This window comes from Megalops cyprinoides, chromosome 15, assembly GCF_013368585.1.
Source record: "Megalops cyprinoides isolate fMegCyp1 chromosome 15, fMegCyp1.pri, whole genome shotgun sequence".
In the NCBI taxonomy this organism is placed as follows: domain Eukaryota; kingdom Metazoa; phylum Chordata; class Actinopteri; order Elopiformes; family Megalopidae; genus Megalops; species Megalops cyprinoides.
Window position 1 is genome coordinate 27,164,199 of NC_050597.1, and position 27,999 is coordinate 27,192,197.

At 42.5% G+C, this 27,999-nt stretch overlaps 1 protein-coding gene across 1 annotated transcript; it reads left to right on the forward strand.

The window, feature by feature from the left end:
- Nucleotides 1-27,710, forward strand: hells (helicase, lymphoid specific). The gene is made up of 23 exons (XM_036546812.1): nt 1-75; nt 16,220-16,320; nt 16,411-16,568; nt 18,078-18,200; nt 18,706-18,759; nt 19,142-19,166; nt 19,337-19,398; nt 19,533-19,574; nt 19,747-19,974; nt 20,568-20,750; nt 21,244-21,387; nt 21,687-21,883; nt 22,511-22,607; nt 22,756-22,917; nt 23,444-23,595; nt 23,982-24,123; nt 24,476-24,559; nt 24,954-25,073; nt 25,170-25,286; nt 25,810-25,969; nt 26,472-26,571; nt 26,743-26,819; nt 27,414-27,710. The coding sequence occupies exons 1-23, from the start codon at nt 56-58 to the stop codon at nt 27,500-27,502; spliced, it is 2,637 nt and encodes an 878-aa protein (XP_036402705.1). The 5' UTR covers nt 1-55; the 3' UTR covers nt 27,503-27,710.
- Nucleotides 27,711-27,999: the final 289 nt, after the last annotated feature.

The following is a 27,999-nucleotide window of genomic DNA, read 5'->3' on the forward strand; positions in this document are numbered from 1 at the left end:
GTGAAACTAGCACTATTTTCCAAGAATTTTTCTCACTGCTCTGGGAAAACAACTGATGCTGGGCTGGGCTATGGGGTAAGTCAGGATGAGATTCTAAATATAATAAATTCCATGAAGGCTTGAGGAGACCCTTTTGCCAGTTTCAGATGCTGTTTAGACAACTGTGTCCACGGGCTCTGTGACAACGTGTTGGAAACAACAGGTGAAGAATAGGAGGAATAACCCAGAATATTCCCCTCTGTACTGTATTTGCAATGCAAGAGTGTGCATGAGTTTGCATTAATAACATTTAAAGAATATCTGTACACACATGGTAGAACATATCATCCAAAATACAATCCATTTTTGTATGCCATACGCTACAAACTGTCATTTTGTAGTCATCTTAGTCAAACTGTTTTCAAAAATGCAATACTTAAACAACATATCCTTCAATATACAGTCTATGCAAAAGTGACCTGTATTGATATCGCAACAATCTATACCTATTCTTACATGCACAGTATGTTATATTCACATATGTACATGTATAGTTAAGGGAGCTGGGACTTCATCCCCTTATATGTTCCATATTTATGATTGCTATTTCAGACTCTAGATCATCTAATGCCCAGATTTTACACAAAACATTTAGCCACCTGTTGAAAACAAAGTGTAAACCCATCATAAATACTCATTTGACTTTTTGCTGACACGCCCCTTTATCAGTTATATCAACCAATATTTGTAGATGTGTTGATGCCAGATTTGTTTTTTCATAGCTGTAGTCTGTAGGACAGAATTCATAAGGTTGTGTGAAGCACAAAACTAGTACTGTAGTTGATTTTATTGATTGAATGCAATTCTAAGCACTTCTAAAACAAAACCACACCACAGACATGCAACCTTTACAAATTAATGGTGGATGCCTTGAGGACTTCTTGTTCATCATCTCCGAACGAACGGATTTGGTTTGCCGATCTGAATAGATTCACAACATTCAGCGTGAGTAACCTCATTGCTGATGCAAAGATAAATCCGCTGTCGCTGACTGCCACTCATTCTTGCTTTATTCTGTGATGATGCTGACATGTTGAATAACATATCCGAAATTCCCCAGCCACAGTTGGGGATGTTGAAGAAATGTTCCTGTATTGTCACGTGATTGAAAATGTGACTTGTGCTAAAAGGGACTTTGGGCCAAAAGAAATAAGATATTGTACCCTGAATCCATTGGGAGAATGCTCTTTTGCATGCTAATGAAAAGCTGGCAGCAGAAGTCTGTTTGCTCAGAAACTTCGGATGGGATGTTTTCTCTGAGCGTTTTGTTGGTGCTGGATCTCAGAGGCCGCCATCACTGCAGGTTGAATACAGGGTGTTTCTGAACGTTATGTAATATTGACTTTGATAAACTTGTGGGGACTTACCACATGCTGTTTTGTTCTTTCCCACTTGTTGTTGCATTTTTAAAATGCATCTCGTGGGGTAACTCTTGTTAACTAATAAAAATCGTTGCATAAGACTATCACCTTAACATGTTTTGCAATCTCTTGTTTGTTCTGTCGATACAATACAGATATTATGGACCACTTTGTTTCTCTGCAACTTTCAGATAAAGAATGTACTCTGTTCCTGAGTCGTAAAACCAAAATCCAGAAAGTAAATATAAATGAAAATGTTAAACATGTACGTGCCCTTTTCACGGTTTAATTATGATCATAGATGTCATCAGTTAGTCTTGCAATCCCCTTTAGGGTTATGAATGCATAGTTTGATGTTTTTTGTGTATCTGTGGAAAGTTTTGTTGGCTTGCATGTCGCCACTAAGCTATCATGTGCATGTCTGTTTGCTTTTTATTAAGAATTAAGGCTATCCAAATAAACAAAGAATGGAAAGCCTTTTTTATGCCAGTATTAGCATTGTGTGGATGTCTGGCATGGAGGGAAACGAAGAGTTATTTTCATAGCGAGAGCTTAATTACAGGCAGGTGTCATGAATGACACTTTCTGTGCCCTGCTTAATTCTAGTCAGATTCGTTCTAAAAGCATGACATCACAGAGACTAGTTGACACACGCTTTCAGGATATACATTACACCCCCCAATCCCTCAGGCACCGCTCTCTGTGACAGATACGAGTAAGGCCCCATTGTTGATTTTGGCTACATTCTTTGCCATATGTGAAGAATTCATCCCTTTGTTATCTTTACAGTTCAGTTTGGAATATGGCTTGTAAATGCGGGTAATAATATTAATAAGATTTACAGGTATACTTTGCATCAACTCCCAGTGATATTGCTGGTTGCTGAGAGACAAGCATATATTTGTTTTTTAATTTCTTAATCTATATTTCAATGTCTGCGTGCACTGTGAGAAGCTACTAAGCATATGTACAGTACTTCCCTCTCTGGAGTAATCAGAGGAGCCTGTCAGAGGTACAAGGTGACACACTGATAAGTTGAGCAGGACAGTTGATACAATTGGGGAGACCGGCAGGGACAATGGGACTCCTCTTATTGTGTGTAGGGATAATGATAAAGACTTTGAACAAATATATTTAAAGAGAACTGTGGATTCTTTTCACGAAACACAGAACAAAAATAAACTCACTGCATGTGTGTGGCTGGGTATGCGAAGCATTCATGAATTACCCTTGTGAAGGCCCCCTAAGGTGGGTGTGCTTGGTGCATCCTGACTAAACTAAATACTTTCTCTTGGTTAAACTGTCTAATTGAATTGTGCCAGGAAACTTAAAAAATTATTTCAAGCTCAGACTGACATATAGAAGTAAACTAAAAGTAGAATAATTTATGATATTTATTATATTGCAGGAGAATACCTGTGCATTGACAAGGTATACACTAAAAATGAGAAATGTGGAAGTGTAATGCAATACTGAGAAAGTTGTTTAAAGAATTATGACTACTCTTTAGGAAACGTTCTTGAATATTTGAGGAAAAGGGAGCTATTAAGTGCACAGGTGGCCAGGACGCTGTCGCTTAAACTTGTATGAGCCTGCATGGCCTGTGAGGTAGCAACAGGTGAGGTCTGTAATTAACCGGTGAACCAGGTGAACATAAAAGGTCTGAAGAGCACGGGGATGAAAGAGGCTATGTCTGGGACTCTTGAGATCTTGCAAATTCTGGGTTTTCACTTCAAATCACAGCATTACATGTTTTTATTTGTGCCTCTACCATGTGTTTTGCAGTATTACACACCTGCGCGGTTTAAGTGCCATCTCTTTTCCGTTTCTCGCTCACTGATTATTTCCATATTTTTTCCTTGTCATTTTGCTTGTCGGCTCCCTGTTTACTCCCAGCCTGTCTTCAGCTAACGTAGCGGCTTTTCGCATAGATATTGGCTCCGCTAAATCTTGCATCCTTTTGGACAATCTTGAACTGACAACAAAGGACTACTAATGTCAGGCCAGTCTGTTGTGCTCCTGATAAATTCCAGTTTCTGTCGGGGCACGAGAGACCAAGAAAATGTTTAGAAATGACTTCAGTGCTGTGTATGTTGGCATATTAATGAAATTATGCAGTCCGGAGGAGGGTTGGGGTAAATAAAACCATATGCGATTCCAAGCGTGTTCTGTTCTTTCCTTTGAATTAATTCTACTTGTGCTGATAAAATGATAGAGACACATCTGGCTTGGATTAAGGAATGATTTATTTAATTAAACATGTCTCCACCTATTGGACGTCTGCTGTGACTTCAAGTCTGGTGTTACTATTTGGGTTCAGTTTATCCTCTTGAAGCACTTGGAGATTTAGGGGAAAAGGGAAACTAACTTTATTCACAGACTTTCACATCAGGCCCCGCAGACATATTTTGGTGACATCATTCAAGGATCGGAGCGTCCCGTTGGCTCATTGTTTCCCTGCTTTTGTCATTTCCCTTTTATTTTGAGCGTGCCTTGTTCAGGTTATCCTCCTGGATGAGGTCAGCCGGATGGTGAAACCGCGGATAACATGTGTTAGCGTCGGCACGTTCTCCACTCCGGTCCTCCCAGCTGCGCCAGACACATACTTTCCATCAGGGAGCAAAAATACCCCTTCCATCCCTGTGTGAACCTTTGTTTCCCCACTTCCTTTAATGGAGGAAAACACCACAGAGACATCAAATGGAGCAGTCAACTGGGAGCTGCAGATCTAAGGACCCACCGCACACTACCTACATAGGCCGCACCAAACATCAGATGCTTTCCCGGGTTTCTGCATTTTGTTTGTGTTTTGTTCACTTTTCGGTTTTCCCCTCATCCGTTTTCTGGCCAGATGAGAGACAATATCCGGGAGTGTATCTGGCACTAGCATCAGCCCGATTTCCTTGGGAGAATTCAGAGACAATTAGTGGCCGAACATTAAAGAAAGTGGACGCTGACTAACCTAAGAATAACTCATTAAGTGCAATTTGTTTGTTGCTGCTAGAAGGGGGATCAGAGAATACGGACGCCAAGATATTTTTTGTTTTTCTGAATGCCCCGCTTGTTTTTTTTATTTACAACGAAGGTATGATTGCGCTGCTGGCTTTCCCATAATAAAGGCGTCAGTTTTCTAACTTGCACGGAATTTACAGGAACTCGGTGAAAGATGAGAGAGGGTGGAGGCCAGGAGTTTTTTTTTTTTCATTATTAAACCTTACGCTTGCTCACAGAGGACCCGATCTCAGCAAGTTGAGCTGGCCTCTGTTACTCCAAAACAAATGGACTGCCTTAAAAATATGACTTGGAGGGTGTCAAAGCCAAACAAAAGTATCAGATGTGATTGAACTTTAGCACCTTGTGAACTCAAGCAATGCAAGGTGCATTGTTTGATAATTAAGCCCCCTCCTTGCAGAGGATTACCTCAACAGTGCTTGAGGTTAGTTTTCAAAACACATTACAATGTGTGATAGCTTGCCAATAAGCAGATAAATTGGGAGATTACTATTGATAGGTAAAGGAAGGTGAGAAATGGCTGTCTTCTTGAATACTTGATCCATTATATCTTTGTTCAGTGTAAACAACTTGAAGTGTGTGGAAGTGTGAATTTGAGAAGATCACAAAGAAAGTTGAAAGTCAGTTTGATATTTCGTAAATGTTCCTGTACTGCATTTTGGCAATTCATATGTTAGTTGTTAACAGCATCTGGATTGTCAAATGGGATTGTGACTGTAGTCCTTTTAAATGTCTTGGTTTCCATAGTCAGATAACAGATATTTGGGATTTATTTTTTCCTCTCTCCTGAAGGATTACTCTTGCGATCTGTTCAGCCTCTGTGTTAACCTCAATTTGTGTCTCTCCTTTTGAAAATAAACATGAGGTGGGAGGGGCCTTATATTTATTTTAACTGCTGACAAGTTAAAGCCCTTAGATAAGATTTTTCTCCTAACTTTTGAACTCTGTCCTAAGGAGAGGCTCAGATCAAGGAATGACCTCTCTCTCTTCTTCCTCTGATTTAATAATCTTTGATGGCTTTTTTCGTGGGTAAACACCATTGTGTTTGATTAGACACTAAAGCATCCTTCTTGTGTTCCTGATGGAGCATTCTGAGGTACATTGAAAAGATGGGTTAACATTTAAATTGAAAGCATAATGCCTTTTACCCCTGTGTAAATATAGTTGCCTAACCCTGTTCCTGGAAAGCCACTATCTGTCAGATTTATGAACTCTCTTTAAGAAAGGCCAGAAGCAACATTAGTGCCAGCAAGGCAGTAATTGGTTTAACTGGACAATGTTACTGCAGGACCAGGATGTACAATGCCTAAGCTTAGCAAACAGATAAGTCAACAATATTGAGGCAAATTATGTTTCATGACCTCGCTCTTTAGGAGTGAAACAGCACTTAGCTTGGCCTTATTGTATGGTGCTTGCAATTAGCATTAGTGTTGGCAGTCACAAAAAAGCTTGAAAGCTCTTCTTTCACATTAGATATTATAATGCATTACTATACTATATTATATTACATTATATTGTTGTCATTTAGCAGAGGCTCTAATCCAGAGCAATATACATAAGTTACAACTTTTGCATGTTATCAGATGGATATTTACTGAGGCAATTCTGGGTTAAGTACCTTGCTGAAGGGTACAGCGGCGTTACCCCGGCAAGGAATTGAATCAGCAACTTTTCGGTTATGAGCCTTGCTCCTCGCCATTGCATATGTTGCACTGAATATCAACTTGCTTTAAGGATTTGTTTTCACCAGTGTTGTTGGTTCAGAGCTGGTGTTAACCGCAGTTGTTGGATGGTGGTTTTATCATGTAATACTCAATCAGTGCAACGAATGAGTTTTTTTGCGCCTATGCAGAAGAAAGACCCACAAATTAAGCTTATATATATTTTCTATGCTTCCTTCTATAAAGAAATAGTGTAAGACCATAATTAGTCGGCCAGGTTAATTCATAGGCCAAATGGCTGCAGTAAAAATCATCATGCACTGTGTTCCTCCAGGAATAACGGCACAGACTCAATCCAGCCTCAACACGTGCTGTCCAAAATAGATGCTCCTTTTCTTCAACAGTCCGCCGACATCACAGCTCTGTCAGCGAGCTCTGAAATTAAAGAAGCATCTCATAAAGATCTAAGTAACAAACACATGCTTGAATCTGTTTAATTGGAAAGCTGGGAGCCTTGCGCAGAATCTCGCCTTTCCTCCCCCCCCGCTGCGCCCAGCTGCCCGCGCGTGGTGGAGCGACTGTCCTCTCATTCGTCTCCTCTCGCCAAGTTCACGGCCAATGCATGAACGGTCCCCTTGTTACATGAGCCTGCAACGTGCAGGCCCATATTCATCAAAGCGAATCAACGGGGGCCCCGGCCTTAGCCCGATTTATGATGGATAAGAAGGCATTGATGTGGTGGCAGCAAAAGGGAAAGGCCGTCATTTTCAGCGTGCTGAATTCCCCTGGACTTAGCAAGATGAAAAGACCTCAAGAATAGAGGACAGAAGTAACAATGTCGGAGTGAGATAGCTTTCATGGCCGTTGCTGTGAAAAGAGACAGCACATTTCGTTAACCATAGGGAGATGCGTTTACAAGACCAAAGGCAGAAACAGGAGCTTTCTATTGAAGAATATTGAAGAATATTATTGATAGTAAGGATTACATACATTACCCTGGCTATAGCAGTACAAGTCGGTAGCCACTCAATAACCTTCCTGAGGGTGAAAGACAACACACCCAAGGAGCTTGTTACTGAGCTAACAAACAGGGTGCTGCGCTGATGGAAATGGGTTAATAGGCCATTTCCATGTGTTTATTGGTTACCCAGTTTCAATGATAACCTTCCCGATAACCCAAGCACGTTCTCTCCCGTAAAGCCATTCAGAAAATCAGCCTGCGTGAAACTCTGAATAGAGAATTTTGACAGGACCAAAAGGCTGCCTGAATTGTCTTTCTTGCTGCTGGGGTCCAAAGTCCCAGCTGCTCGGCAGTCGCCATTATTCCTCATTGATACACTATCATCATGGCATATGTTACAATGAGGCCCTCCAAAGGCATAGATCCCGAGATACCCTCAGGAGAATGCAGCACCACACATTCACAAGCTGAATGACAATATCGATGCGTGGCGTTCGGCTCATGTGAGTCATGTCACCAAGTGGTAACCTCAGCTCAAAATACGCCCTTGAGTAAATCAGGTTGGCGGGAAAAAAAATCAAAATAAAATAAATAGCTTCTCTCTCTTACTTTTGACCATTGGGGCGGACCTTTTTGTTTAGCTTTCCGTGGGCCTCCTTGATTGCGCAACAGCGGTGGTTACACAACCTGAGCCCGCCAAACACTAACAAAAACAGTTGCGGACTCCGTTCCCCATCCCCGCAGCAGCTTCTCACAACATGCGCAGTTTTAAATAGTCCAGCCTGGAATAAACACCCTGGAATGTAAGCAGCATGAGTGGCAGCGGATTACTCTATTTACTGGAAAAAGCCCTGTTTGCATTTAGAAGATGCCGTTTCTCCCTCAGCTGAAAAGAGGGAGAGGAGAGGAAAAAAAAAGAATGAGAAGGAGAAAATTTAAGAGCCATGTGGGGAGAGGGGTTTGGCCTGAGACTATTTTGAAACTGAGAATGCAATTTAAGAGGGCGCTGCCCTTGCTAGCCGGATCCCGAGGCCAGCACTGTACGGGATTATCAAAGGGCAGGGTTATCTGTGAGCATTTGAAGCAAGAAAATGTACCATGAGGACAAACCTCTCCCCTCCACATACATGCTATATGTTCTCCAGACGTGTCTTATAGTCTGAAAGATCTGGCAAGTCTACGAATGAGATGAATGCAATGCAGTGCCATTACAGTGAGGCTTGAAAGCAATGACATCATTTTGAGAGAGTAATTCACTAACCATGTCCTTCTATTCATTAGCTGACTTTACTGAGTGTGTAACATGTTAAAATATATGCAATTGAATATGGTCACTGCTAGTATGCCACAAGCAAATAAGCCATGTGATCTCGAAGGTTTCAGCAGATTTCAGCTGTTTGACTTAGTCTTATTTCTAATTCTAATATCATAATGTGGCCTGTCCACAGCAGCTGAGTCTATAAAAGCCACATGGTCTCAGACTGCACTTTCTCCCTCTGGAAAAAGTAACCGATTGAAAAATAGACGTAAAAACAAAAGAGTGTTCACAGTGAGCTGATAGCTCTGCAATGATCTCAGCTATGATGGCTCCCTCTTTCGACCTCTGGCTCAGTGTTTTGCCCTCCACCACACACACACACACACACACACATCTTCCCCAATTGAGGGGGGAAATGATGCAGGCTGGGGAATTTGTTGAAACGAAACGTGACACAAGGCACACACACACACACACACCAGGAGCAGATAAGATGGGGCAGCCGAGAGTCAGTCCTGTTCCCCATCCAAAAGCTGTCTTGTAAATCGATCCGTCGTTATCAAGCGTGAAGAATTTCGGAGGGACCCGGGGGCCTCGGCCTCCTGCCTCCTGAGCAGAAGATTAGAACGGGGGTTTAGAAATCCTCTCCTTGCCCTCTAATCCCTGTCCAGAGGCACGGGGACTTTTTTTTTTTTTTAAAAAAACCTGACCAGTGAACTCTGTGCAAGGCTTTTCAAGGCACTGCAGGTCCTCTTGAATACTGTCAATGGCAATGAACTGAAAGAGAACCAAGGGCTTCCTTAGAAAAATTAGCTGTGTTTTACAGTACAATTATACTCAGCATCTGTGTCTAATTGGAGTTTTATATTAAATTAATTTATGCGTGGGTTATTCCAGAAAACACCAATAAACAATCAAAAATGAAGCCAAAAGAAAGTATTTAGTTGAACATACTATACAACTGTCAGTATGTCACGTTAATAACCTTTTACATCACAGGCTTTTAGGTTTCTCATCAAACAGCTCTAGGTGATGTTTAAATTTTAGAGTAGTGGGGATTATTAGCCTGGATTTGCAACAAAAAGACTTTAGGTTTGTATCCTGTGTGTAGCATGGAACACGACCATTTTCATCCCTGCACAAACTGCTTCACCTGAATTTCTCTGCCAAAAAAATACACAACACTTGGACAGTAAGCAGATTTAGGAGTTGCATCATTTTCTTGAAGAATTCCATTTGATATTATCTCATTAAAATAACGTGAAAGCCTAACATGATTGTAATGTCCACAGTCAGTACCGCAGAGATATCCTATGGGAATAAAAATGTTCATCTAAACTGACTGCTGCCATCATCACCTGTATATTACTGTATGGGCATTATGTTGAAAGGATTAAATGTACATTATATCTGCTAATTTGTGTTGCAGTGGAAAATAGGAAGTTATTGTAGGTGACATCTGATCAATAGTCACATATACGATGCTTAAAGTCACCCAGGAATGGAGACCTGGTTATAATTTGCATGTGAAATGACACTTATCAAATCTGGAAGTGATGCCAGTCGAAGTAATACCAATGCAGCCATTTATCAAAGGATGCAAAACCCCTTATTTTTTGCAAACCTAGTAGAGGAGCCAGGCTGTCTTTGAGCTGTGACTTTGTAGCACTGAGGTCCGGTACTGGATTCAGGCCCTCTGATCACGTCACGGAGATACCTCAGGGTCGCAGTCGTGATTCTGGCAGCTTGTGATGTATGAGAAGAATGATTCCATTGTGCTGTGGGGCAGAAATATCCATTTTTCAAGGTACAGGAGTGACATTGTATCATCTTGGCCATCAGGAACAAAAAATCAGGGCTCTGTGGTGGATAGTGTACCAGCTAAATGCATGGTGCTTTAGGCAGAAGCAGAACAAGGAGACACTGAGGCCTGTCACTGAAGAGGTAAAATGTGGTATGATGTGTTTGTAAAAGCATATTTGCATGATGATCCCTTTCACAGCTGATGAGTGTGTGATAGGTTAGTCATTGTTAAATTAACAGTTTTAAATTAACAGTATTAAAATCAATTGTCAATTTCGGTAAAGTGTATAATTTGTGTATATCTCTGCTTCTGCCATCGAGCATGCTCAACACCGTGACGTTGAAAACAGTTATTTGGGAATTTTCTAATCATTTCCTGTTGTGGGAGACTGAAAGATGAAAGACACACAGTCAAAGCAGCAATCAGCTTAATACAAACTGATTAGTAGGGGAACAGGCATACAGAGATAATTGTTGAAAGATTTGTTTTAAACAGGTCCTTCTATATTCTCAAGAGAGACAGGGTGTTAAGGTTGATGTCACAGCCAAGGTCCCAGGCATATTTCTACTATTAATTAACATTACTTGGCGCGACCAAAACCTGATGAATTTTAGTTTCCATTTATCTCACTGTACTTTCTCACTTTAATTGCACAGCACATGGACTGAGTATGACTCCCTCGTCTATCACTGCAGCCAATGAATGTGTCTATGAGCTTGGCAAATGGTGTCATTCAAGGAGATATCGTGTCTTCGGCCCAGGAAAACAGGATTTTGGCTCTACATTTGTAAATGTTTATAAATGTGAGCATGCATCAATATTTACAAGTATGAAACAGTATACGGAACCAGAAGTGCTGTGAGGAAGAGATATGGATGGCAAGGAGGGCTACTCTGAGGGGTAGTTAAAACTTTTTCTTGTTTTAATGAGAACAAGGAGATTTTATTGCGATCTTATCAAAAAAAAAAAAAAACTGGTCATGAAATCATGCCAGTCTCACTGTTTTTTAAGTATAACTTTCTATTCTATTTCATTTCTGTTTGCTTTTTTTGAGAAAGACTCTGATCCAGAGCTGTGCAGTATAGAGTAACTATTTGCAGAACTTCGTGCTTGTTTCAATTTTGCCGGTATTTTTTCCTCAACACCATACACAGTTTATATCTTTCACAATATTAGTCTAGTCCATTATTAATATTTAAAAGATGAACAATATCCAAAACTATATCCCAATCTAAGTCTGTGTTTGTATCTCTGGATGAAACATGTCTGGTGCATGCCATATGAACTAATGCGAGCGAATATCTTGATAACACAGAGAAACGTTGTGTCAATATTGACACAGGGTCCCTCAGGTGTGTTTTCCAGGCCTGTATTCCTCTGCTTCTCACAAACGCCCATAAGATCCTTTCTTTCTCTAAAGGAATTGCCCTGCAGGCGTCTCCAGCTTGACCTACATTTCAGATTTTTTGTCAGCTGCTCCATATCTGCCTGATTTATTCAGATTTGGATTCTTAAAAAACTCTCCATCTTATTGTGCTTTAGTGCCTCTGGCACTATATTATACTGGCAGAGAAAATACCAAGAATAATGTGGTGAATGTGGTCTGCAGCGTTCCCAGTTGGGAGAGTAAAGTATTCATTCATTCTTTTCTCATGCACATGTGCACAATGGTGAGCAATGTGTGACAGCTGTAATTAATTAGGCTATTTATCTGGGGCAGAAAACACAAGTTACTTTGATGGTGTTAAAATATAAGCCTACCTAAACATAGCAGCTTTCCCAAATGGTGTGGCATTCACCATTGCTCCTGCTTGAGGTCCAATCAATCTAACATCATTAGATTTCATCATTAACATCATGTTCAATTTAACATCATTAAAATGAACACGATTAAGTGTCATTTAAAAAAAACTTTGCATCACAGTCTTGCATTCACTCTGAAAACTAGTATTTTTTTTATCATTAAAAGTAATGACTCTTTGGGTATGGTATTTTTAGTCCATGGCATGGAGTTTAGTCCATGTTTCTGATCATAACCAGGTGCAGAAAGGATACAGTGTTACTTGTGTTGCCTTTAAACACCAGCAGGATATGGGATTGCAGTACCCAACCTGGCAACCAGACAGTGGTAGGTTTGCGTGCCTCCTGTAATAGATGACCAGTGTGCCACTGCACAAGGCAAGGCACTGCAAAAACTGCTCCAGAGGCACAGTAGCTGAACCTGTGCCTCACTCCTGCCCTCTAGCATTTGGGGATGAAGCAACAAGATGAATTGTCTCTGTCAAACAAAGTGGACAAAAGTTGCTGTTCTTCTGTTCTGTGTGTCCAGATGTCCATCCAAACAATAAAATATGTTTCTTCCGGTTCATTTTCATTTGAACTTTCGAGTGTGCTCGTCACTTATAGTAACATGTAATGTTATCTGTGAGGTGTTCCTGTTTGTGTGCCTTAGGCTTAACTTACATGCACAGACATGACTCCGGTAATGCTTTGTTTCAGGATGAGAGACTGAGCAGCATTTTTAATTAAAGGGAACTTCACAACAAATGTAATCTGATGTGTTGTTGCTTACATTTAAAACAGTTGGTAATCCTATCCCTGCCATCCTTCGTGTCACAAATAGAATCCAGTGATCCAAAGCACTTCCTCAAAGTGTATGTCACCTGGAGACAGCGCCTGCACATGTGGTCATTGACTCCTATGTTATGTTATGAGGCTATTTGGCTCAGCTACAGAGTGTGATATGAGCCATTCAGATCATTTAACACTCTGTGAATCTGTCCAGCTTTGTTCAGCTCTGGTTGGCATAATCACAGTGAGAACACACTTTGGTTCCAGAGTCACAGGGTGCATGTTGCGGTGATACATACATGGAAAGTGGAAAGTGACAGTAATAGTCTTAAGGCTGTACATCCTATGACTGCACTTACTCCCATTGTAGCAAAGAGTGCCAAGGTGGCACTACATTTAAAGGATGACACTAATGATTCAGTATCTGCGCAGCTAATTGCAGAGCCCTACTGAATGCACTTCTCATAAATCTCTCTGAATTACAGTGCCTGCCAAATGAAAATATGTGAATGTAAATGAATACAAATGTCAACCATTCTAAAGGTGCATATTCAGCAGCATGGTCCACTGGAATGTGATTATTTTGGTAGAATATGGTAGAATGATACACAGTCAGCTCAGTCGTGGCTCTTTCTCGCCATCTTGTGGTTGAACATGAACACATGCGTATCACTTTCAGCATAAGAAATACCAAGTTACTCACATGTACAAATAATATCTTCTTTATATGTTTACACATACATGTTTGGCATTCAAAGACCTGATGACATTTTGATACCAACTTACAGCTGACAATTTAGGCCACATTACCACACACACACACATATATATGTATATATGCTACACTTGCACAACTGCTTACACTTACAACTGCAAGACAATATTTTTTGACCAAGTCAAATTTCCCACAAGCACAAATTCATTTGACACTGTGGAGAAGCATGACCATGTTTCAACCAACCTCACTCTCAAAATAGGCCAGTGAGAAGACTACTAGATCAGTGAGTTTGCTCATTCAGCCAGCAACCACCTGGCTAGTCATATAAGTACTGTTCATTTCATCTCCCTTTTTCGGTACATTAAGACAGACACTCATTTCATTTCCATTTTCATTCATATTCTGCAGGACGGTTCTTTTGCGTGTTCAGGAGAATGCCCCGATGCAGTGCTTTTATGTTGTTTCCATTTTAAAGTTTCTGCTTTTGATTTAGTTATTTTGTATCAATAATAATGCTGATTCAGTTTGGATCGTATTAATTTTACTTTGAAATAATCATAATTTCATTATTATATATGTCCCTGTAACAATGTAATCAAAGTGTTGGTGTTCCCTGTATGCTACAACATAGGAGTTAGAATCACAGTGTTAGTGGGCAGAAGTTTGGGCAAAGGAGGCATATAACTTGCAACTGCAAAGAACACATTTTGATCATTATCATATATGATCAAGTTTATGCTATTCAAATAGGACAGACTATGGCAGTATTACTAGGGGAAATCCACAATGATCTAATGGGAAAATTAAGATGGAAAAGAATGAGGATGAAATTTCAGAACGGTCCAGGTTCTGTCATTTGTGTGACCTTATGACGCAGTATCTGACTTCTGAAGGTTTATGATACATTAACTATGGCTTTATCTTGTGTGGCCAACTTTTGTACAATCCCTTCCTTTCATTAATTCTGCTTAAATCTGATAACACTGGTTGTTGAATGATTTATTATCAGGCTTTCTGAATGCAGTGCTGACAAAATGTGAAAAGACAGAGAGGCAAGACACATCAGTACATAACTTACACACAAGAACTTACACAATTTACTGTAAATGTTGCTTGTATGAGTCACTAACATTTTCAGCAACACTTACATGCATTTTAAAACTTTCAAGTGAGCAGTTACAAAGAAAGACAGTTATAACCAGTATGTAGCAAATTGAAATTATTGAAAAAAAAATGGCGCGGGTAAATGCCTTTAAAAGGTTTGATAGAGCACTGCTTTTAATTTATATGGTTGACGGCACTTTAGGGAATAATGGTGCTATCTCTGTTCATTATGCAGAGAATAATGATCAGAAATAATGGTATGAATAAATGAGTAGGACAATGCTGGAGATGCAGATAATTGCCCCTCTGTTCCCTGGCCAACATCCTTAGATGACAGACATTGTCATTCGTAATGTCGTTTTTTACGTTCGTACTGAGGGTGTCCAGCTAAGCAGCAAACACACGGCTGGGTACTTAGCAGTATGGTTTATGATACACTCCACCCTTTCAAGGTACAGGTAGCGTTTTTCGGCTCTCCTTTGATCATTTGTCAACTTTATCTTCGCGGGAAATATTATTGAGCCCGAGTTTAGTCATTTTCACATATCAGGGGTACACTGAAATACTTTTTGCTGCCACAGATCTATTTAGATATTCAGTTTGGGATTGTGCGACACAAAAAATGTTTAGAGTGTAAATTAAATTATTATATTATGTCAGTGTTGATCAGCGTGCTCGGAATTCTAAATTAAAGTAACAGATAATGTTTTGTCACCCCTATGTTGTGAATTGGTTGCTCCGAAATTGGCGCGAAATCTCACGAAGGACCCTGCCTCCCTCCACTTAGACTGTAGTCATTGGTAGGTTGGTGGGTATGATTTGTGTGTCCAGCGTGGTATTCAAAGAAATATATTGGTAACGAGCTAAATATCCGAAGATATCCGTACTTTGCGACGCCAGATTGCTCTGCAGCATTTTTCAAAGATAATTTCGTTCATGTGATAAGCCTATAGATATTACTGACGGCTGCCAGCTGGCTGTGAACTTTTTCTTATAGACTGTTGTGTGAATGCCAGCCGGTGTGTTAGGGTTGTCTTTCATGTAGAGTTTCATTGCCGGCTGTCGAAACATACAGTTAGTTTTTAACTTTTATTGTTAAACCGGGACCGAGTTCTTAAAGTTTAATAGCGACCTACAATCTGCACTCATCACGTTTTGGAGTTAAAATGGACGGGTATGTTTTAAATTTCGCTTCACATGCAGCATGTACGCTTAGTTTGTTAATGTCAAAGTAAAATAAGGCAGTGAGTTTATTTGGTACTGAGCTAGCTATCTGTCTAACCAGCTAACGTCATGGTAATGTTGGAGGTAAAAGTTTACTTGCTAACAGCTTGCAGGGTACCGCTAACTTGGTAGCTAGCTAACTAGCTAGCGTGTTAGCTGATTCATGGTGATGAATGTCTTTACGATGGCTAACTTATTAGCCCAGTAGCTATGTTTAGGGTTAACTGCTAACACTGAACAGTTACAGAAATTGTACAGAGTTACGATACGGCCAGTATTCAATCTGGAATTTGATAGTAGGTAGTCTAGGAAGCTAACTAACCGCTTGCTCACTTGTTATGAAAGCGAGGTAGTTAGGATGGTTATGAAAGTCGAGGGGGTTTGCGTGCTGTTTGGTAACAGAAGAAATAGTTCATTGAGCAGCCTCTAGTCTACACCCTCAACTGAATGAGCTAACCAGCGACTTCAGTAACTCAGGGCTCTCTTGAACTCTCTTTTTGTGACAGCATCAAAGAAGAAACACGAAGCGTCTCTCCCCAGTGTCCCAAACCGAATGAGTCCGAGGAGCCGCAAGGCACTGCGATGGAGGACGGCACGTCGCGGAGCGGTGAGTTTTCATTGCAGTTTGGATTGGTCCCGCTTTGTTGTACTGCGTGTGTGTTGGGAGTCGAGTAAGACACCTCCGCAATCATTTCAGACCCCCCGAGTGTGAAGGCAGAGGATGAGATGGAAGAAGCCACAAGCACCACGCGAGACGACAACACAGAAGAAGTGGTCATCACCAAGGAGATGGAGGAGGAGGAGAAACATCTTATGGAAGAAGGCGAGAGGAGGGAGAAAGAAATGATGGCGAAGGTAACTATGTGTTCAGTCAGTATTTTTCAGGTAGGGACTGCCCCAGCTAACTCACTGTAATACTAGCCCGAGGGCGTGGAAAGGTAGGAGACAGTAAAGGAAACGATACACGTTGCTATTGTGACACATTTGAACAGTGCTTAATTTGAGAATGTGGTTGTTAATGGCAGTGTTTAGTTCGGTAACCACGTGAGCATATTATCTTTGCCTGAACCCAAGCTGCTTATAGTTTTGGCTATTAAAGTCATTGTGTTGCTGCCCTTTTATTTCCTGAGTTGGATTCTCGACAGTATTAATGCTTAAGGGTGCAAGTCTTTGGTTCTTACATCATAGTTTTCCTTCCAAGTTTTTTTTGTCTTGACTTGAAAGGTAAGCCTCTCCATGCATGACAGCACCTTCTTTTGTTCACAAGCATTCAGGGTGGTTCTGTGAGAAATAATAGCCAAGGGGTGATCACCTTGCGGTTAAGTTTGCTCCTTGAGGGCTGTTCTCTTGATGAGATTGATTTATCCAGCTAACCTCTCCTCCATTTTAATTACTAATTCTCACTTCCTCATTAATGGGAAACCTGAAAATAATTTTGGTGTCGAAATAAATTGAATTGTCCTTCAGAGTTTGAATTATTGCGGACATTAACTGAAATGATCTAAATTCAGCTCTGGGATGAGAAATACAAATTCAAATACCTGTAATTCAAATTTGGTGCTTGTCAGCACATATACCACTTTATTGTTTAGCCAAATGTTGCATGTGTGCTAGCAAACCATGAATTAAGCCCCCTGTATACGGCACAGGCCCCATTGTACAAGCAGATCCACATACAGTATTTTGGCACGCTGTGTACAGTGCACACCTTTACTCTGTCATGACCTACCTGTGAGCAGTGTGCCCAGACTACTGTGTGTGCAGGTATCACCATCAAACAGCTTGCCCACTGTTAACAACCAGATAACTACAGTTTGTAGTGAAAGGACAGGTTTAAAGAATAAAGCTGGATAGATAGCAATCTTGTGCTTGTTGTCAGTCCCAGTTAGTTGGTAGCTAATTGCTGTTAAAAACGTAAATTACATTTCTATTAAGCAATTTTCTGGGCTGGAGATGGACAGCTTGGTGGCTTGTAAGTGAAGCTGTCCCTGCTGAATTTCACTGCATAGTGAATCATAACCTTAAATATTATTAAAAGTATTTCTTAAAAAGTATTAGAAAACTGCAGACTCCTGGCATTTCATTGTGTATGTATTTACTCAGCTAACACTTAACTATTCAACTAGCTCGATTAGTTTGTTTCTCATAACTGGTCATATTTAGACATTCTGACAGGAATCATTCATGCACTTGGGTACATAGCGGTGGAATCCAACATCAACTCTAGATTCCAGGTGGTTCGAAGCCTCGATTTGGCCTGAATGCCTAAATAGACTGTTGAAAATGGTATTGTATTTCTGATATTGACATTATGTTCTTTCTGCAACATTGTTTCAACATTGTTTTTTTTTTTTTTAAACTAAGGCTCGAGAGTCATGGGAGAAGGACTCCCATGAAATGCGCTTCAAGAGACTGCAGCACTTGTTAGAGAAGAGTAACATCTACTCCAAATTCCTGCTTACCAAGATGGAGCAACAGCAACAGGAGGTAAGTTAAAAATGTAAAAACCTGTAAATCTAGTAGAGAAAATATTTGAGTAAGTAACGCTATCATATTTTACTTAAAAGATTGTGTCAGAACACTGATCTCATGCTAGCTAGAGCTATTCAGGGAATTCTCCACCTCAGAGCCATAATCCTAAATTGAGGGATAAGACCCAAAGTGAGTGACAGGGAGCGAAATTTGAAGGTGCAGAGGAATGCAGACAGAGGCACCATGCTGGGCCCTTTATCCCTCCCTCTGTCCACAAAGGAGGCGCTTAAATCTGGGGAAGCTGCTGTTAATGTGTTTAATGAAAATTAACGGGAGGCTTTGCTTGTTTAGTTTCGATTAGAACATCACAGCACGGTCAAAGGCACAATTTAGCTTCCGGCATAAAATTGGGGGAAATGGACCATTGCACAAAGGGGCGTACGCTCTTAACGATGCGAAAGCCACAAAGTGTCTGAATTTGCCGGGGTCTAACTGGTGATCTCTGCAATGCTACCTCCAGGAGAAATTGAAAAAGGAGAAACTGGAAAAGAAGACGTTGGCACTTCAGCAAAAGGTGAGCACCTCTTTAACCCGTCTATTAAAATCTGTTTAAACTTCTACTTCACGTTCCATTGCCATAATGAATTGCATATGTGTTGACAAAGCACACGTTGGTAATGTTTATGGCATTTTAGTATGCGGATGAAGAAATGTTTTGGTTATGAACTCCAGCAAGCAGGTCAAATTTGTCTTTGTCAAACATGAATTATAATTTTATTGAATTTTTTATAATCAGCCGATGTGCCCTTTGTGAATAATATGGTTTCTATTGATTAAAGCAGGGTTTTGGTTGGAAGCAATATATTTTTTTTTGCGGTTCAAGTGGAAATTGGCATTCTTAACTGTTTCTGTGCTGTATCTCTGTATAAATGTTGTTTTTTTGTTTTTTTCCGCAGGGCAACAGCAAAAAGAATGAGAAAGGTATGAAATTCATTATCAGTATCTCAGAATTTCATGCAGAAAGATTTACCTGAGCAGTGCTTAGCTTTGTCTTGATCAGTAATCGCAGGAATTTTATGTACAGCCTTTAAGATAAGAAATCAAGCCAATAATTTTGCCATTTCGTTTTACCTGGCATGCACCTCTTTCAGCTGGAAAGAAGAAAAGGGAACGAGACGAAGACTACAAAATTTCAGACGTGATGTCCAAAGAGGTAGCATTTCTTTCATTCTCAAAACGCTGACTTACTGAAAAGTCCATTTGAAAGCATTTTATTGTGAAAGCATTAGTCTTAAATTATTTTTCTTGAGTTTCTAAAATAATTTAGCGCTTTTTTTTTTCATACAGGAAATTTTGTCGAAGGCCAAAAAAGCTAAAGTTGATGACCCAGTAAGTTCATATTTTGTGTACTTCACCTGTTCATTATTTGCTCTTGTTTTATGTGGAATTGACGTAGTTGTGGATTAAACGTGCACATTCACACAGCAAAGAGAAACTGCAGTGAGGATGCATGGGTGTAGCACCACCTCTGTAAGTGGCAAAGCGGTGTCTGTGATCACAGGAAGTGGGACCCAGCAACAGGAAGCTAGAGGCAGAAGACATAGAGAAGATGAGCGACTCCAACTCTGACATCAAGGGCCGCTTGTCGGAGGCGGTGCGGGACAACGCCAAGCACATGCTGGACCCCGAGAGGACCTTCAACGGGCAGCCGGTGCCCGCCCAGCAGCCCACAATCTTCACCGGCGGGGTCATGCGGTGGTACCAAGTGGAGGGCATGGAGTGGCTCAGGGTGAGTGCCATAGATGTGACTCTACAGCAAAAACTACAGGGAGAGCCGATCTGTTCCATGGCTCCAATGATCACTGTTCACTCTCCGCTCATCCAGATGTAACGGGTCAGTGTTCCTATGCAGCACCTGACCTGAAGTGATGGTCGAGTGAGCAGCACATCTGAGCTGCGGTTTACGGACTCAATCCTCAGGAACATCTGTGTGCAGCTTTTTGTTCTGAGCGGCTGCTGATGTCGACCCATAAGACATGCACTTAACCATAATGCTAAACAAGGAAGGACTTGTGTCATCACAGGGAGGCCTCAGGAGTCGTTGAATCCCAGGCTTTCTATTTCCTGCGATGATTTGAGAATTTCTGCCTGGAAGCTTGTCTGTGTGACATGCTCCGTAAGGAAAGCTTAGGGACGGAAACCGCAGCTTTAGTTAGCTGCTGTTCTGCACCACTGGTCTCAATCGGTGTGGGGGAGAGAGAGAGAGAGAGAGAGAGAGAGAGAGAGAGAGAGAGAGAGAGAGTGTCTGGCTTGCAGAGCAGGTACACGTTGACGTACAGAGCGAGAGCGGTGTTCTTATCCGGAACCTTCCTCTGCACGCAGATGCTGTGGGAGAACGGGATCAACGGCATCCTGGCGGACGAGATGGGCCTGGGGAAGACCATCCAGTGCATTGCGCACGTGGCCATGATGATTGAGAAGAAGGTCCTGGGCCCTTTCCTGGTGGTGGCCCCGCTGTCCACGCTGCCCAACTGGATCTCCGAATTCAAGCGCTTCGCGCCACAGGTGAGCCAGGGCAAACGGTTTAACCCGCCTCACCCCGTGCTTTTCGGGCAGCGACGGGATAGCGAAGCATCACTGACCCCGATGCCGACGGAGCTTTAAAAAAGGCACCGAGTCATAAAAATTAAAAGGGCCCGTTTTCAGCACCGAGTAGTTAGCAGCCACCTCATTTAGAGATTTCATTGACTTTTTGGACTTTCAAAAAACAAATTCTGTTAAGCACTGTCAGTGTGAAATGTGTCTTGATTTCTTTTGATTGATCCCAAATTTGGCCCAGCACAACTGTTTTCTCCTTCTTTGGTTTTATCTCCAAGAGTCTCTCTAAAGAAATGATAATGTTACTCTTTTTACTCTTGTTACCAATTCAGCATCCACTGTAGGCATTTGTCATGTTGGTAGTTAAGTGTATCAGACACGGTCTGTGGTCCAGATGCGGTCCAGGCCACTTGCTGTTTTGTTCGCTGGCTCCTTACCCTGCCCTGTTTTGCGTTCTCAGATCTCTGTTCTGCTGTACCACGGTCCACAAGCCGAGAGGGTGCACCTGATAAAGAAGATCCGTAAGCCCCAAGGGCCGCTGAACATGTGCCCTGTGGTCGTCACCTCCTTCGAGATGGCTATGATCGACCGCAAGTACATGCAGGTAGGCCCAGCTCCTACCTGCTGTCTGCCGGGATGGGAATAGGTGTAATGCATTCTCATAGTGTGCACCTGTTCATAAGCAAGCCTACCCTCTGCGCATTAAGCCCATGTGCAGACTGCATTCATAACATGACTACATATGTCAAAACACCTTTTTTTTGTTTGTTTTACCATGGAGTAAAAGGCCTTTGTGGGAGTTCTAGTGCCCTGGTGCTGCTCTTTTATCAGGGCACATGGATTGACCCACAAACACGCAGCCACATAGTTAAGACCTCTCCCCCCACACCCCCTTCTCCACAGCGCTTCATGTGGAAGTACCTGATCGTGGACGAGGGCCACAGGATAAAGAACCTGAACTGCCGGCTGGTGCGCGAGCTAAAAGCACTCCCCACTGACAACAAGCTGCTCCTGACGGGCACCCCCCTGCAGAACAACCTGGCCGAGCTCTGGTCACTGCTCAACTTCCTGCTGCCGGATGTCTTCGACGACCTCAAGAGGTACCACCAAAAGGGGGCCAGAAGGGAATTTCAGATGGGAACGTGTGTCTGCCAGCATTGAGACGGTGCCTGGGTACGGTTGTACCACAGGCATGTGCGGAATATGAATGATCACAGTGCTGGAGTGTTGTCCTGATTTGTTCGTATGTTGTTCTGCAAGATATGTTACAATCTTATGAAACACGTTGCCTTGTTACAATGGGTAGGTTTTTTTTATTTTCCCAACTGTCCTCCACGTATAGAAAAATCTCATATGTTTGAGATTTGAGAGCCTTAATCTCTCACTCCCGTCAACACCCCTGCTGTGTTAGCGGTAAAGTCTCTCAAGCCCCCATGGCGGAGAGTGCATTCAGAGTCCTGCGTGTCTGAATCAGACCGTGTTCTGCTGTGAACGATTGTCACAGCTGGCCTGCCCTTGCGCGTTCTTTAAACAGCCTTGATATTCCGGAGGCGTCGCAAGGTGCTGCAGCGCCGCAGAGCGTGAAAGAAGTTGGCGAATGCGCCGGGTGTCAGGCTCAGAGGCCGTTCAGACACGTCGGGAAGCTTCCATTAAATTCCTGTCAGGCTCGAGTCCTGGCTCGCGCGCCGGTTGCCTTGAGTGATTGCATTTTTCTCACTCTTCCACAGCTTTGAGTCCTGGTTCGATATCAGCACCATCAGTTCTGATGCTGAAAATATCGTCGCCAAAGAACGAGAGCAGAATGTCTTACACATGCTTCATCAGGTAAGTAGCCAGGATGGATTGGTTGTTGAAAACCGTTAAGTGATTATTCTGCTCATATTTTAATATTTTATTTAGTATTTGTAAGGGGATTAAAAACTGTTCTGATTTGCTGAGATTCTTGAGGGGATTGGCATTGTTTGGTCCCCAGATTCTGACCCCCTTCCTGTTGAGGAGGCTGAAGACTGATGTCACGTTGGAAGTGCCCCCAAAGAAAGAGATTGTGGTATATGCCCCCCTGACCCCAAAGCAGGAGTCTTTCTACACAGCCGTGGTCAATAAAACCATCTCCAAGCTGCTGGGACAGCAGAAGGTATGGCTCCAACCAACTTTCCATACCTCGTCTTTAGATTTTTGTTTTTGTTTTTAGTGTACGTGGAGTACGTCACACTACATTCTCATTTTTTAAAATGAGAGGCAGGGACCAAGAGACCTATCTTTGAAAGTGAGATGTCGAGAAACTACATTTAGTAGTACGAAGTGCATCTTGTAAAAGTAAGTTTTGCATAAATGTATAGAGGAATATTAAAATTAATTAAAAATAATTTAATTAAAATTTAAATGAATGTGTCGAGCAGGGACCATTTGAGGGACAGACTTAAATCGGATCCCCACTAACGACTAGCCCTTGTACACTCAGGGTTTCCACTTGCGCGGTTAAGAGTTCATTTTAATGTTCTCTCCAGCTGAGTGGCAGGCATGCATTTACTGAGCTCTGACAGGCAGCTCACAGCCTGTCAGTCATCCTGCCCCTGTCCCAGAATGCCCCTGTGTAATTGGAGGGATGGGTTTTCATGGACACGTGATGTGAGTCTGTGAGCAGTGCGGTCTTGTTGCAGGAGGACTCTGCCCCGGTGGAGCTGACATCCAGCGGCAGGCCGAAGCGCAGGACTGCGAGGAGGGTGAACTACACTGAGGGGAACCCTGACGCCGCCCATGACTTGGAGAAGTACCTGGAGAAAATGCAGAAAGAGTCTGAGCTCCAGCAGAGGTCAGTCTCTCAACCAAAAGCTGTGCAGTACCTTCTTTTCCCACTAGGGGGAGAAATGAGGTTAAAATAAAGCATTATGGAAAGACATTCATCCGCATTGTCTTCATGCCATCTCTTTCATTTTAATATACTGAAATCTGTGCAATTATCAAAATCAAGCATTTTATCTAAGGCGTTAATGGACTGATAGGTTCGGAAAGCTGTAATCTCATGTTTTAATGTTAAAATGAATTGACAATTTTAATTGAAATGTATGTTATTTCCAGGACACTGCTCGCAGGGTTAATGTTGAGTCACAGTGACTCATTAGCAGGCAGGTTTTAACTGAAGCAAGCACTTGGTAATCAGGGTTGAGGTTGAGCGAACCAGTGGTTTCCCTCCAGCAGCACCCCCGTGATTGACGTTCAGTCGCCCCTGGATGCCCAGATCACCCTGAAGCTCCAGAACATTCTGATGCTTCTGAAGAGATGCTGTAACCATCCTTATCTGATCGAGTACCCTCTTGACCCCGCCACGCAGGAGTTCCAGGTACACTTCAGTGACGCTATACTGACCCTTGACTATAGCATTGAGAAGCAGTATCTGCTACCTTTGTAAATATTGTTCCAAAATAATATAATGTATACTTTTTATGTTTCCATGTTTATAAAGCATGCGTATGTTTGTACTTGTATAGACAAGCCCTGTGACTCTTATTTGTCATAAGTTTTTATGACTCTTTATGGCTCTGTGGTGTGATGGGTGCCCTCATTTAGTAAAGTTATAAGTAGTTCTCAGTCTGTAAAAGTTGCAAGGCTTCCCGGCTGGCTTGGTTTACATTGTCATTTTGATATATTGCCGTTGCATCTACGGCGCCCCCCTGTGGATCCCACGGGCACAGATTGACCAGAAGTTGGTGGAGTCGTCAGGGAAGTTCCTCGTCCTGGACCGAATGCTCCCCGAGCTCAAGAAGAGGGGCCACAAGGTGAGCGCTGACCAGACACTCGCACAGAAAGCCTCATACTCCAGCAAGCACAAGTCCAGTGCCTAGCACTGTAGCGCTGAGTTTCATCTGACACCACCTCAAGCAAGTCTGCAAAGGTCATTTTCAGGGAGGGAGACATCGAAGTGTCTTGCAATATTGAAAGTAGGAAATGAGTGGAGGGAAGAACCTGGAGCAACCGTAATATCTATAGCATTGAGATGTATAAATTTGGGTAACGTCTTCGCTCACATTTAAGTGGGTCTGCTGACGTTAACTGAGAGTTTAAAAATAAGTTTGCACTCACACTTCTAGATTGTTTATGAAAAGGGGCTGTATATCTAAACCTCGCCTCAGCTTCTGACCCGGTTCCACCGCTCGCGTTCCTGTTTGACAGGTGCTGATCTTCAGCCAGATGACCTCCATCTTGGATCTCCTCATGGACTACTGCTACCTGCGAGACTACCAGTACAGCCGCCTGGACGGGAGCATGTCGTACCCTGAGAGAGAGGAAAACGTGAGTGGCCGCGCCCACGGCTGTGATGCCTCTGCGGACAGGGTGTCCAGCTTTTGTTTCATGAGCCTTGCCTTCATGCGGGTTTCTCCTTTCCAGATGAGGAAGTTCTCCGAAGATCCGGAGGTCTTCCTCTTCCTCCTCAGCACACGAGCGGGAGGGCTGGGAATCAACCTAACATCTGCCGACACAGTCATCATCTTCGACAGTGATTGGGTATGCCCTCAAGAACAGCAGTCTGTCTTGCTGATTGCTGCCTTTATGGCAGAATCTGTGTCATATGCTAACGTTCTGCTACTTAGTCTGGTTTGTGTGTATTTTGCTCCATGTATGTCAGTATTATGTAAATATGTATGATCGTCAAGTGTAGTTCCTTATAAGCTCTGATGCAGTACCTCACTCCACTTTTCATGAGAAAATGAGAAACTTCACTCGGCTTTTGAAGAGACATGTTTCAAATGGAGCTGTTCTCCACAAAATATTTCGAAGGAGTTGCATCAGTAGTATGTAGGAATACTTTGAGCCTCTGGCCTTTGAGTTAAAATCAAAAGAAAGGTGATCTTTTAGCTAGCAGTAGATTGTTTGTTTGTTTTTTTTTTTTTTTTTTTTTTTTTAACCTTTCCATTCTCTTTATAATTGTATGTTCTGCTTTACGTGACCTTAAATGTCTGCCCTTAAATTTCAAGAGCAAACCCTACCATTATTCATTTTGACGTGGTGGGGGTTTTTACTTTCTCAGAACCCTCAGGCGGACCTTCAGGCCCAGGACAGGTGTCACCGAATTGGCCAGACCAAGCCTGTGATGGTGTACCGCCTCATCACCTCAAATACCATCGACCAGAGGATCCTGGAGAAGGCCTCCGCAAAGAGGAAGCTGGAGAAGATGGTCATCCACAAAAGTATGTGGCTAAGTGATCTCCTGCAAGTATTCACTTCCCTGAGAATGTTTCCATTGTTTCATACGGGTGAATTGAAACCCTGTTAAAAACACTTTAGTCTTTAGAGTCTGTTCTTTAGATGTCTGTTTTTGTGACTTATTTCAAATGGCTTGCCTGTTAGATGAGCATAGGAATTAGTTTTTTTGTTTCAGGGAGTTTACTGGTTCCTTACACTATGGCAGAAGCATCGGCTTCATGAATGGCGTGCCATTTAAATGCCGGACCTCTGTAAATGTTAGGTGGCCAGCTATCTTATCAAAGCATTCACTCAAAAACGGAAGTGAAGAAGTATGCTCAGAGGAGTTTTACAAAGTAGAAACTTCCTAAAAACCAACTGGGGGGGGAAAAAAAACCTAATCACGTTGTGCAGGCGGTGCCATGTTTGTCTGGTAGGCTGTGTTACACGTGGGTGGGGGGAGCCCGTTCTGGCAGCCCTTTCAGAGCTCGACTGTCCTCTCCACAGACAAGTTCAAGGGAGGGAAAGCAGAGCTCAAACAACAGTCAAAGTCCTGCATGGACCTCGCTGAGCTGACGGAACTCTTGAAATCCCGAGATTACGAGAGGTGAGCTCCCACCTTGGTCTGTGCCAGAGGTAGCCACTGGCGTAGGTGAATTCAAGCTTTTGGCACATCTGTTTGCATGCCAGCATTTGCCAACCTCAGAATTAACTGAGTATTTTGGAACAGTGGCTTGTTCTTTCGTCATCCCCTGTTTTTTTTCTCCCTTCCTTCCAGGGAAGTGAAAGGGACCAAGGGAAAGGTCATCAGTGACAAGGACCTGGAGTTTCTGCTGGACCGCAGCGACATGCTGGGTGCGTATACCAATGCCCTCGTCTCAGGCTAAATGTCAGGACATTGTGCCAGAGCGCACCTCTGTGTGGCTCCTTCTCCCTGCCCGATGCTCCCAGAACACGATCAGGGTTGTGGGGGGCGGGGGACTTGCCATTACATTACCTGCACATGAAGATGTGCGTATGTACCAGCGATCGGATTTCAGGAAGTCGGCATTTATTTAAACGCAAGCTACCCCGCTTTCCCCAGAGCTTTTCGTATTGTCTCTCTATATGGACTTGTGTGGGTGACCTTTAGCTTTTTGAATGCAGCGTTACAGCAGGGCAGTTCAGCTAATTCCAGAGGGCAAAAGGTGCTCTAGCGTGGACTTCCTTTGAACTGTTAGAAATGAAGAAAACCTTGATATGCATGTTTTCACCCTCTTGGAGGTCCATGATTACATTCTATGTGTGGGACACTGGTGCCTTCAGTAATTAAGCTTTAACGAAAAGTAATTAAAAATAAAACAGTAGGAAGAACCAAGTCGTAGAGCTATACTGACTCAACACCTGTAATTGAAACTTTTCCAATGATACCGTAAAGTGTTCTCAGACTGAAAGCGCTTCTTGTTCTAGACCAAGCCAAGAAGAACCGGAAGCAGGAGAAGGACGGCGTCTTCCGCGTGGTCGAGGCCAAAGAGTCATCGGAGATCAGCCTAACCTGAAGCGGGGGGGGGCTCTTTCGGTTTCAGAGAAGCATGCGTGACGGCCTGCTGGACCAGGGAACAGACCCACATCCCGAACCCTTACTGCGTCCTCTGCTCAACCAGGAGAAGGCAAAAGCAGCCTGCATTGAACTGTAAATTCGTTAAACTTGCCGTTTAAGGAACACAGATTTGTTGCTGTGATCGATAAACCCTCTACTTTTAATCCCCCCTGCGTGGTTGGGAGTGCACATTAGCGTCTTAGGACTTCTCCATGACAGTCTCGCACATGCGCTGTAGTTTCAGCAGTTTGGCCCCATGCTGGAGATTTGCAGAGTGATGCAAAACCACATCCAGCTGTGTAGAATGGGTGCTACTGACCACATGAAAGTACCACTTGAAAAATACGGACAGTTTACTCTTAACATGTATGCAAAAGTGCTTGTGTAAATATTTTTACCATGTCATGTTCACTTTAGTTTTTTTTTCTACATAGGTTTAGCCTTAAAACAAAGCAA